The following is a 12060-nucleotide window of genomic DNA, read 5'->3' as shown; positions in this document are numbered from 1 at the left end:
TGAGTTCATACTAAGATAAGAATTCAGTAATTGGTAATAAACCATTAGTTTCCTGTCCTACCCCAAGGTAGCTATTAGCTTTTCCCTTTCCTTACTTAAGAAACCACCATCCAGCTGGGTGTGGTGGTGCACCCCTTTAATCCTAGCACTCAGAAGCAGAGACAGGTGGATCCCTGAGTTTGAGACCAGCCTGGTCTACAGAGGGAGTTCCAGGACAGCCAGGGCTGGCTACACAGAGAAACCCTGTCTGGAAAAAAGAAAGGGCACAAGATGTGCCCCAAATCACACAAGTAGGAATACAAAGAACCAAAACTAAACTTTTTTTTTTTTTTTTTTTTTCAAGACAGGGTTTCTCTGTGTAGCTTTGTGCCTTTCTTGGAACTCACTTTGGAGACCAGGCTGGCCTCGAACTCACAGAGATCTGCCTGCCTCTGCCTCCCGAGTGCTGGGATTAAAGGCGTGCACCACCATTACCCGTCTCAAAACTAAACTCTTAAATGCAAACTTTTTTTCCAGTGTATATTAGTTCAGTCAATAAGGGCCCAGTATACAGTACCTTTACATATCAAAAATTTTGCTCCAATCCAACCTGCTCCTAGCATGCCAAAGGAAAATTGGTGGAAGCATCAGGAAATAGAATACTGACATAACCCACCCTTCTCCCTTTCCCCATACAGAGCGCCAGGTCTTCCTTGCGACTTGGAAGGATATTCCCAATGAAAATGAACTTCAGTTTCAGATTAAGGAATGCCATTTAAATGCTGGTAAGTAATAACTCTTGATTTATTTTCTTCTTAGTAAGTCAAGTTAGATATTTAAATTTTTTCTTTCCTGTCTCCATCTCTTTCTACATTTAACATGATTCTGATGGGTTATATGTTAAATATATTACTTTGCAAATCTCTCTTAAATACTTGGCATGTTACCCAGACATGGTGGCACACACCTATAATCCAAGAACTCAGGAGGCTGAGGCAAGAGGATTACAAATTCCAGGCCAGTCTGGGCTACATAATGAGCCCATCTCTTTTTAAAAACACACACACGTACACACACATACACACGAGCAATATGTCCAGGCATGGCAGTGCATGTCTTTAATTCCAACACTTGAGTCAGAGGCAGGCTGAACTCTTGGGAGTTCAAAGCCAGCCTGGATGTATACATAGTGAGTCCCAGACCAGCCAGAGCTATACAGTGAGACCTTCTCTTCCAAAAAGGATGGAACCAGGATATTGTGATGTAAGGCATTAAATTACAAGCTATAAGAGCTACTATATTTAAAAGAAAGACACTAGCCCTAACTTACAGAAGTCTCTAGGTTTGCTCTCTCTAAGCACTGCAAAATGTAGAAAAATATGAAAGAAACAAACCATGAACCATATAACTGGCCCATGTACTCCACTAGTCCTTCAGTAGCATAAATAAATGTCAATCATGTTACTTAAATATCCTCAGCATCAAGTAATTAGAGTGGTACTTGAGGATAGCCACACTCCTCAGAATTGAAAGACTGTTTCATCTTTCGGATCAGTGTTTGGCATTGGAGGAAACTCTCTGAGAGCCTGTATTTAGAATTCTATTTATAAATAAAGCATGTATCACGGTTGATTAAAGCCTAGCCGCTAACCTTTACTGTTCTCCCTTTTGTCAACTTTCATATAATGATAATAACCTTTTCAATCACCGTTAATCCCTAAACCCTCTTGTAGTTAATTTTGTTGCTATAGTAAAATACAGAAAGAGGTAATCCAAGAGGAGAGAGACAACAGCAGCTGTCTGTCCCTAGGGCTTTGTTTCACTGAAATGCTTGCTCTTCCGAATACTGGCTGTTGTAGCAGCCTTCCTTCCCCTCCTGCTCAGCACCTTCCTCGTTTACCCCCTTCCTCCTCTGTACAGTGGTGGTCCTCCTCAGGTTCTCAGCGTCCTGCCATTCTCCATTGCTGTTGGAGCAGAGCAGTGGAGAAAGGAGGCGTATACAGCACAGAAAGAAGAAGAAGCAGCTCTCACTGCCTGTCATTCCAACTTTCCGGTTTGAATTTTAGGTTGTTGTATTTCTCTTCTGTGTTCAGACAGATCTTTGTGTGTAGGGCTTTTGAAATCCAGATATTATCAGCATCTTCCTGTGCTGGCTCTCAAATGTGCTGATCCAGTCTGGCCTCAGAGACATTCTGGAGGCTAAATACCTGCTTGAAGCCTCAGACATAAAAGACAACCTGGCATCCTTTCAGCATAGACACTTCAGACAGAGCTTGGCTGTGATAAGGGTTACCTCAAATCTCCTCTGCCCCTGGAGAGGGGTTTAAGGAGAGACTCTTACTGTTTTGTTTTGTGGGTTTTAGGTAGCTGACTGAAATTCACTGGTCAGTTACAGTGAACCAAATTTGGTGAGCACAGCAGCTTTCCACAGAAGGGACTATTTCTCAGGAAATAGGAAGCCTTCGATAGAGATTCCATGGTGCTGGTGGCAAAACCCAGAGTGTGCCCCATTAGACTCAGTCTCTGTACTCCATGCCACAGAGACTTGGCTCTGGGTTAACCACCACCCTGTGGCAGCTGGTCCAACATTGTATACTTGAGCACATCTGTCCCTTAATAAAAGGTGGGGAAGTTTCCCTTTAGGGATTAAAGTTAGAAAATGCAGCATATGGAATGCCTTTGTAGTCACACACTGAACGCTCTGTCTGACTCGGTGTTAAGGGAATGCTATTTTCTTGTAGCGCTGCAGATCACAGGTGCTTGTTGTTAATATCTGGTGGACCGCCACAGGTCCTTCCCTACAGAGAGCAGGAACTAGCCAGAGTAATTAGGAAGCAGTTTTGGTTTTAGGGGTCCTGTGGGAAAAGGGCAGGTATTTGCATGGGGAATTTGATGAACCAAGGACTTTAATCTGGCCTGCTAAAATACTAGAAAGAAAAGAATACATACTGCACCGAAGCTTGTGGCCTTTCTCTCAGGGAGGCCGTTTCTTCTGAGGTAGTCCTCACAACAGATTCGGTTTTGAAAACTGCCATGGCCTCATGCCAGTCCTTCTGTGTGTGTGTTCCAAATGCTATTGAACCAGTTTCCTGGTGACACACGCTGTGGCGGTGGGGCACGTGGAGCATAAAGGAAAACAGCCAGTTTGTCTTCTCCAGCTGCCCAAGACCATTCCCCATGCGGAATCACTGCTAATCTTGCAAGACCAATTTCTTCAGCTAATCCCTTCTTACTCTTCCTTGTCTCCACCCTGAAGTATGGAATGCCTTGGCCTTTACATTTCTTCCCAGTCTTGAGGACTCTATTAACAGGAGCCTTTGCAGGTTTGGTGCCTTCTGATTCAACACCCTATGTCTAGCTGAGAGCTAAAAATACCATCCTTTCCAGCTGATCTTCCCTAATCACAATAGCACCAACACTTAAAATAGATCTTCTGTGCTAGCAAAGACATTTGACAGATGGAACGAACACTCTGGGCTACAGGAAGTCACAGCCTTAAAGGACTCACCAACTTAGCAGTGAGCTTTTTTTCTATTTGTTCTCTGATCTCTTTCTAGAGAAGAAAGAAACCCTCCGTGGGTCTTAGTAATCAAACCTTAATAAAGATGTCTGTGGTGTGGGTGTTGATGGTATTGCTATTTGCTGTAAATACTAGAAAATTTTAGGTTAAAAAGGCACTAATGGACAAGACTCCTGTTTCCAAACAGCAAACATCTCTACAGGTGTCTTTTCCCCCCCTTTTTCTCTTCCCTTCCTTCCTTTCTTTCTTTCTTTCTTTCTTTCTTTCTTTCTTTCTTTCTTTTTCTTCCTCTTTCTTTCTTTCTCTTTCTTTCTTTCTTTCTTTCTTTCTTTCTTTTTCTCTCTCTCTCTCTCTCTCTCTCTCTCTCTCTCTCTCTCTCTCTCTCTCTCTCTTTCTTTCTTTCTTTCGAGACAGGGTCTCACTGTTCTCACTATGTACCCCTAACTGTCCTATAGACCAGGCTGTCTTCGAACTCACAGAAGTCCGCCTGCCTCTGCCTCCTGAGTGCTGAGATTAAAGGCATGTGCCACCACTGCCTAGCCATATTTTACCTTTTAGCTACATTTGGGATTATTATATATCTTGAGACACTACCTTAAGTGCCCAAGAGGAAGGTACATTTCCATCCATATCTAAAAAGGAGTACATGTGTTTTGCAAGCCTGTTTTTACTTGTTTACTATACTCAGGAAAGCTCAAACACCTGGTTTATATCTTCAGTTGTCTGGCACCGTGTAAAAAGAGCTATTTCTTTAGGCATGGGCACTGTGTGAGAATGAGTTAGATTTCTGTTTTATTGTGGCTTTCCCATACTTTGGAACACTTCAAAAAAGGAAACTTAACTGTAGTTTTTTTTCCCCAAATGATTTTTCCAGTCATTTTCAGCAGTCTTTTTCTGAAACATCCTTTTCAGATGAACAGTTTTGAATTTACTAATAATCAATTCCCCAAAGGGGCCCAAATGCAGATTTCCACCATCTACTTTGTATTCCTTCTTCATTCTTATGTTGACAAAAGTGTGACCTTAGCTAAAGAAGAAAGCTGAGAGAAGGAAGACCACACTCACACCTTCCAAGAGCCCAAACATCCAGACCTACAGAGTCAGATCTGTGGAAGAAAGAAAATGAACAAGAAGAAATCACATCTTGAAGCAAGAGTCCAGTCATGTTTGACCATTACCCTGCTTTGGGACAGATCTCAGTATCTTGTACCTGAGCTAGAATCATTTGTAGACACCGAAGCAGTTGACATTACACCCTCTTCTCACAATCTCACAACGTCCAGATTCTGTTGTGGAAGCCAGTAGTTCAAGTGTGTAAAGCCAATGTAATGTTTTAAGAAGTCTGTTCCAGTGTGGCTGGAAGCTGCCTCACATCTGGCTCTCACTACATCTTTTCCTGTCTCAGCCTCCTGGGTGGAGGTGGAGGTGGGCGTCACCAGCATTTGCCACCCTTGGTTGATGATAGGTACACTTAGCAGAGTAAATATCCTTCAGTCCTTAAATCCTCAAGCTCAAACCTAAGACTCCAGTGGTAGGTCCTTGTCTGATATATGCAAGGCACTGGGTTCAGGGTGTTGTACTTCAAAAATTAAATTTAAAAATCAGTGGGTATGGTGACTTGTATCTGTAGTCCCAGCACTAGGGAGGCAGGAATAAATCACTGCAGACTGGAAGCAAGCCTGACTTACACATCCTACGGTGTATAATGAACCCCCCAAACAAGCACACACCTTAAATAATAATAATATGGTTTAAATAAATAGATAAAAAATATAAAAGTTGATCATAAGTACTTAGTTATAGAACCCTCCTTCCATTCAGCCTTCTGATAGAAGTCACAGTACATGCATCCATTCAGCATGAGCAAGGCCCTGTTCCTTCCCTGACATCTGTTATACAAATGGCGAGATCACAAGAAGTCTGCAGGCATCTGGGCCTCGATACATGGATAAAATGAATGTAGGCCTATGCAACAAGACTGTTCAACAAAGGCACCTGCCTTTCTGGAACATACGCAAGCACCTTGAAAGTTAGGAAAAGCTTTTGCAACTTAAAGCAAGTCCCTGTGTGTTGAAGACAGTCCTTTCAAAAAGCATTAGCCAAACTCCAGCTGGAAATGTTGCTTAGCAACCCATTAAGTTGCAAGAGCACTTCACTGTAGGAACCAGAGTGACAGCAAGAGCTGTCTCCCCACTACTAGATGATTGCAGTTTATTGAGTCTCCCTCCTCCAGCAGGATTGCATAGAACTACCCTGAGATAGACTTTGGCTGGAATAAAGCCCCTTCCCTCCTTCCCTCCCTCCTTCTCTCTCTCTCTCTTTCTTTTTTTTATGGATATGAGTGTTTTGCCTGCATGTAAGTCTGCACCACATGTATGCCTGGTGACCTCAGATGCCCTAGACCAGTTGTTCTCAACATGTGGGTCACGACCCCTTTGGGAGTCAAATGACCCTTTCATAGGAGTGGCATATCAGATATCCTGCTTATCGGATATTTATATTAAAGTTCATAACAGTAGCAAAATTACAATTATAATGTAGCAACAAAATAAATGGTCGGGCGATAGTGGTGCATGCGTTTAATTTCAGCACTCAGGAGGCAGATGCAGGTAGATCTCTGAGTTAGAGGCCAGCTGGTCTACAGAGCTAGTTCTAGGACAGCCAGGGCTACACAAAGAAACCCTGACTCGAAAGTCAAAAAGAGAGAGAGAGAATTTTGTGGTTGGGGCCACCACAACATGAACTTTATTAAAGGGTTGCAGCATTAGGTAGGTTGAGAACCACTGTCCTAGACATTTGTGAGCTGGGGATGAATCCAGGTCACCTGGTAGAGCAGCTAGTGTTCTTTACCACTGAGCCTTCTCTCCAAACCCTAAAGTCATTTCTTAAGTTGTTACTACTTTTTTTTTTTTTTTTTTTTTTTTTTTTTTTTTGGTTTTTCGAGACAGGGTTTCTCTGTGCAGCTTTGCGCCTTTCCTGGGATTCACTTGGTAGCCCAGGCTGGCCTCGAACTCACAGAGATCCGCCTGGCTCTGCCTCCTGAGTGCTGGGATTAAAGGCGTGCGCCACCACCGCCCAGCTACTTTTTTTTATATTAGTGAAAACTTTATAAATAAAAGGCAAAAAGTTAAGTAATAACTGATAAAAATATGTAATGAATGAATGGCAGCCTTCGTGCTGCCATCCCTGAGCTACCTGACATCAGAGTGAGAAGTGCCTCTAGAAGCAGCTTCCATCTAAGCAGATGCTTTAACCCTGTAGCATCTTAGCACCTGAGTCAATACAAAATTCGAATACATATTTACAGATACTGGCAACGGGTACCTGTCATGTCCAGATGCTGAGAAAAGCCCGTGGTAAAAACATGAGGTTGCCTGTGCTGAGATCTAACCGTTCACTGTGGTAGAGGGCCACCATGCTTCCTTTTCCTAGAGACCACATCAGAATATAGCAGACCTTTTGTGAGAGAGTTTAGTTCCTGAACTAGGCTGAGTAACTTGAGTTTGTATCTGAAATTAACGTAATAAGCAGCTAACAAATTAGCTGTGTTTATCATCTCTCTCTCTCTCTCTTTTTTTTTTTTTTTTTTTTTTTTGAGACAGAGTTTCACTTTGTAGCCCTGCCTGTTCTAGAACTCACTCTGTAGACCAGGCTGGCCTCTAACTCAGAGATCCCTCCTGCCTCTGCCTCCCAAGTGCTGGCATTAAAGGCATGGCCTGCCACACCTGGCATATCCTCTCTATTCTTAAAAGTTTATCTGTCTCTGACTCCAATATCTCACATGGAAAAATGACCTTTAATTCTAGAACATTGTGTCTCTGTGCTATAGTCACGAGAACACACACCAACCTGCTCTTGCCCTGAGCTGGTGAGTGCAGAGGCATGGCCCTCGTGGTACCTGGGATGTGAGGATCTAACAGCAGTCATTCACACGGTGTTAGTCCTCCTCGGTGTCTTTAGTTAAAGAACTTCGTTTCCTTGTTTCTTTGAAAGCATGATTTTCTCTGGCTTCTAAAGAATTAATTTGCCTGCTTAAAAATAAATTTAAGTATCCAGTTTATTAAATCTAAGGTGAAAAGACTTGTGCAGCTCTGCCCTTTTCTAAACCTGGGAAACTGAGGCCCAAGTGGCTCAGAGTGAAGTAACAGTGACTTGGTAAGTGCAAGTAATCATCAGTGGAACCCCCTGGTTGGGGAGCAGTAACATCCACACTGCAGGATCTGTGAGGACTCTCACACCCAGAGCATTCGTACCTGTCTACCATTGTGATGCTTGATGTTGTCAATTTGACAAGGTTTAGCATCACCTGGGAGGCAAGCCTCTCGACACACCTGTGAGCAATTATCTAAATTAGGTTAGCCTCTAGATTAGTTCATTGAAGTGAGAAGATCCTCCCTAACTCTGTGTGTGTGTGTGTGTGTGTGTGTGTGTGTGTGTGTGTGTGTGTGTGTGTGTGACCATGCCTTGTGGTGGAGTCCTAGACTGAATAAAAAGGGCAAGCAAGAGAACACTAGCATTCATCTCCTGCTGACGGCGGCGGATGTGGATGTGGTGTTGACCAGCAGCCTCGGGCTCCTGCTGCCGGGACTCCCCACCATGATGAGCTGTGAACCTAAAAACCTTCCTTTCTTAGGTTGCTGTGGCCAGCGAAAGTTGTCAGAGCCATGAGAAAAGTAATTGCCATTAGTTCTTAGTTTGGTCTTAGTAAACCCTGAGTCTTTCTATTGTGTAATCTCCTTAGGCAACTCTTAAACAGTGTCGATGCACCTTATTCTGTTTGCTGCCTGATAATGTAACAGAGAGGCCCTTCATTCTGCCTGTCTGTATTAGCAGAGCGCCCTGAAATGTGTGTGATAGACTTCATCAGGGAACCCAGGCCTATGTGATGGCTCACAAGAATGTCAGAAAAGGAAATACATCCATCTGAGATTTTTACTGAAGTCTTTATGCTTTGGATCTCTATTTCTAGACACAGTTTCCAGCAAGCTGCAAAACAACAATGTTTACACGATTGCCAAGAGGAATGTGGAAGGGCAAGACATGCTGTACCAGTCCCTGAAGCTTACTAATGGCATTTGGATTTTGGCCGAGCTACGGATCCAGCCAGGAAACCCCAATTATACGGTAAGATCTTTCCCAGAATGTGTGAGATAGATTAGTAAGAAGGTAAGAACACATACATTTGTTCTTACTGCCCTACAGAGACCTGGAGGAAGTACTTCTGACCTGAGATACCCAAAACAAGCATTCAGTAAAGGAGTCCTTAGTTGCCTTCAGGGAAGACCTCCTCTCCTCACTGTAGGTCCTGACATTCAAAAGGCATGGTGCTGGGTAGATGAGGGTGGAGCATTTGCCTTTGACAATAAGGAGTTCTGCAAACCTATGGCTTCCCTGACACATAGTGATGTTTCCTCAGCATCAGTTTGGTACTATAATAGGCTGTTAAGAGGAGTGTTTCTAACTGGGCATTATGGTACACACCTTTAATCCCATCACTCAGGTAGTCAGAGGCAGGTGGATTGCTGTGAGTTTAAGGCCACCCTAAGCTTCATAGTGAGACCCTGTCAAACAAAAAAAAAGAAGAAGGAATGTTTCTGAAGCTGAGAGATGGCTTAGTGAGTAAAGGTGCTTGCTGTATAAACATGAGGACCCAGGTTCAGGTCCCCAGCGCCCCTATAAAAGCTGGGCATAACCACACATACTGTAAACTCACCATTGCACAACGGGGAGCCAGGAGGGACCCTGGAGCTTGCTGCCGAGCCAGCTTCGCACGCTCACACGTGAGTGCACATACACACACAAAATGGTGAGCTCCAAGTTCAGTGAGAGACCTGTGATGGAAAGGATAGAACAGGATGCCCAACACACTGACTTCTGTACATGGACACACACACACACACACACAAAGCAATTTCCTAGCTGACTTAAACTGGACCTTTGGAGTTCTTGGCCTTAAGAATGTCTAGACCTAGACACAACTACTGTCTCAAAGGCATGATTTGAACAGGTCACTAATAAATCATTCTTAACCATGGTTTCCTTAGCTTGGAGGGAAGTCTCCAGCCTGCAGGCTTCCACTTTAGCTGGAGGAACCTCCTCAAGTATCCCACTGAACTGAAGTCAAGTTCTGGAATGGCTTCTACAGCAGAAACCATTGCCTTGCCAAACCGCAGAGACTGGTCCTGCAGCCCTGAGCTCTGGTGCTGATGTAAAATGTGACCTCCCGGTAGGTAGGGACCACTTGTGACCTGCACTGAGAAGGTAGTGCAGCAAACCTTGAGATGGGGAAATGTCTTACTCTCCTGTTAGACTGTCTTGAAAGATGTGACGGGGCAGAAGATTCAGTACTCACTAGTTCCGAGGCAGGTGAAAAGTCAGACTCGGAGCCTGTTATTCTCCTGACCCATCCCTTCATGTTGACAGCTGTTGTTTATACTAGCGTACATCAAAGGAATAGTACCACCCCAGACAGACGTTCTCAGTGTTTCCCTGGTGTTCGCTGGACTGCCATGTGTGTGCCTGCTGCTGAGTCCTGTCAACTTGGGCTTTCCCAGTGAGCATCTGTGAGCTTTCCCTGGGAGGTAGATACTCCTCCCTTCCATCTCTGCTACCATCTCTTAATCTGCTTCGTTTTGTTGTTTGTTTTAGGTTTTTCTGAGATGAGACAGGGTCTCATAATGTAGCCCTAGCTATCCTAGAATACAGTATATATATCAGGCTGGCCTCAAACTCACAAAAATCTACCTGTCTCTGCCTCCCAAGTACTGAAACTAAAGGGAGTTCTGGGATTAAAGGTATGTGCCACCAAGCCAGGCTCATCTCTTACTTTTTCAGAGTGATAATCTACCCTATCATTTATCTTAAATACCCAGGACAAGAAAACCTTCTGTCCTCTTCCTAGGTCAAGGTCTTGCTATACAATTCAGGGCTTGTAAAATAGCTCCATTTATTTACTTCTCTAGACATTTGCTCAAAGTCTGTGTGCATGTTTCTTTTTAACTCACCTTCCTTAGTGTGTACATTGTTCCATCTTGGCTAAATTAAAGAAGCGTATTAGTCCCAGGTTGTAGACCAAGAAAGCTGGATAAGAGTCATCAGAGAGGGGCAGGTGAGGTGACTCAGTAGGTAAAGTCACTCGCCACCAAGCTTGATAATCTGTTCAGTTCCTAGACCTCCATGGTGAAAGGCAAGAACTAGCTCCCACCAATTGTCCTCTGACCACCACAAGTACTGTGGCAAATGCACACACCAATAAATATAAAATTTTAAGAATAATTAGTGACACTAGACCCTGGTGGTACAGACCTGTGATCCCAGCTGTGTGAGAGGCTCAGGCAGGAAGATCATAAATTCAGGGCCAGACTAGGCAACCCAGAGACTGTCTGTTTCAAAGGAAAAAGGAAAAATAGGGCTGGGGCGTATCACTCAATGGCAGAACACCTGTCAGCTGGGATAGGACCTAGGTTCAGGATAGGACCTAGGATAGGACCCTGGTACCAGAAATGGGGAAAAAAGATTTGTTCAAAAGCATGTGATCTTTTTTTTTTAAACAGACAAATGATATTTAAGGTTCAGGTGTTTGTTGACAGTTCCTAAAGCACATTGTTTGAGAAGGGCTGTTCACTCTCTTAGATATAACTAACACTTTAAAACATACTTTATTTTGAAATAATTGAGAACTCCATGGTTTTTAATGGGACTTTTTCTTTTAGCTCAGTTTTTTATATTGATAATATCTTACACATAATATACTTTGAAAACTAGAAAATAACTACCATAACTGTAGACATAAATGAGATTGTACATTATATATACTCTTTTGGGATGCAAAAGAGTGACTTGTTTTTTCTGTGTGGGAGAAGTCTTTTGTGTTTTTTGTTGTTGTTGGGGTATCGTTTGTTTGTTTTTGAGACAAAGTTTCACTTTATAGCCCTAACTGATCTGGAATTCACTATATAAGCCAAGCAGGCCTCAAACTCAGAGATCAGCTGCCTCTGCCTCCCAGGTGCTGGAATGTAACCCTAGCCTTGGCAGACACTCATTGGTTGTCCTACAATGATTGTGTCATTTTGAGAATATTGCGGACAATAAATCATACATCACGTAGCCTCTCTTTTACATGTCATCTGTGTGTGGTATGTGCATGTTTATTCTTGTGTGCCAGGGCACCTGTGTGTCTCAGTCGTGTTCTGTTGCTGTGAAGAGACGACATGACCACGGCAACTCTTATAAAGGAAAGTACTTAACTGAGTCTGGTATTAGAGAAGGAGCTGAGAGTTCTACATCTGGATCCACAGGCAGCAGAAAGAGAAATAGAGACACTTGGACATTTGAAACACCAAAGCCCAACCCCAGTGACACACCTCCTCCAACAAGGCCACACTTACTCTATCAAGGCCACATGTCCTAATCCCTATCAAGTAGTGCCACTCCCTAATGACCAAACATTCAAATATATGAGCCTAGGGGGCCATTACTATTCAAACCACCACATATAGGTGTTTGTATATATGTGTGGAAGCCTGAGTCTGACATTGGGAGTCTTCCTCTGTCACTCTTCG

At 43.4% G+C, this 12060-nt stretch overlaps 1 protein-coding gene across 3 annotated transcripts in view; it reads left to right on the top strand.

Moving 5' to 3' along the window:
• The window catches only part of Ap2b1 (adaptor related protein complex 2 subunit beta 1), a 127170-nt gene that overhangs the window by 104808 nt on the left and 10302 nt on the right, over window positions 1–12060 (top strand). For all 3 annotated transcript variants that reach the window (XM_052759774.1, XM_052759775.1, XM_052759773.1), the window contains 2 exons: window positions 678–764; window positions 8469–8623. In XM_052759774.1, the coding sequence (XP_052615734.1) occupies window positions 678–764; window positions 8469–8623 (242 nt within the window). The remainder of the gene's footprint in view (window positions 1–677; window positions 765–8468; window positions 8624–12060) is intronic.

This window comes from Peromyscus californicus, unplaced genomic scaffold (assembly GCF_007827085.1).
Source record: "Peromyscus californicus insignis strain IS unplaced genomic scaffold, ASM782708v3 Scaffold_3__1_contigs__length_106647218, whole genome shotgun sequence".
Classification (NCBI taxonomy): domain Eukaryota; kingdom Metazoa; phylum Chordata; class Mammalia; order Rodentia; family Cricetidae; genus Peromyscus; species Peromyscus californicus.
Note: the sequence above shows the minus strand (reverse complement) of the source record. Positions and strands in the feature narration are given on the sequence as shown.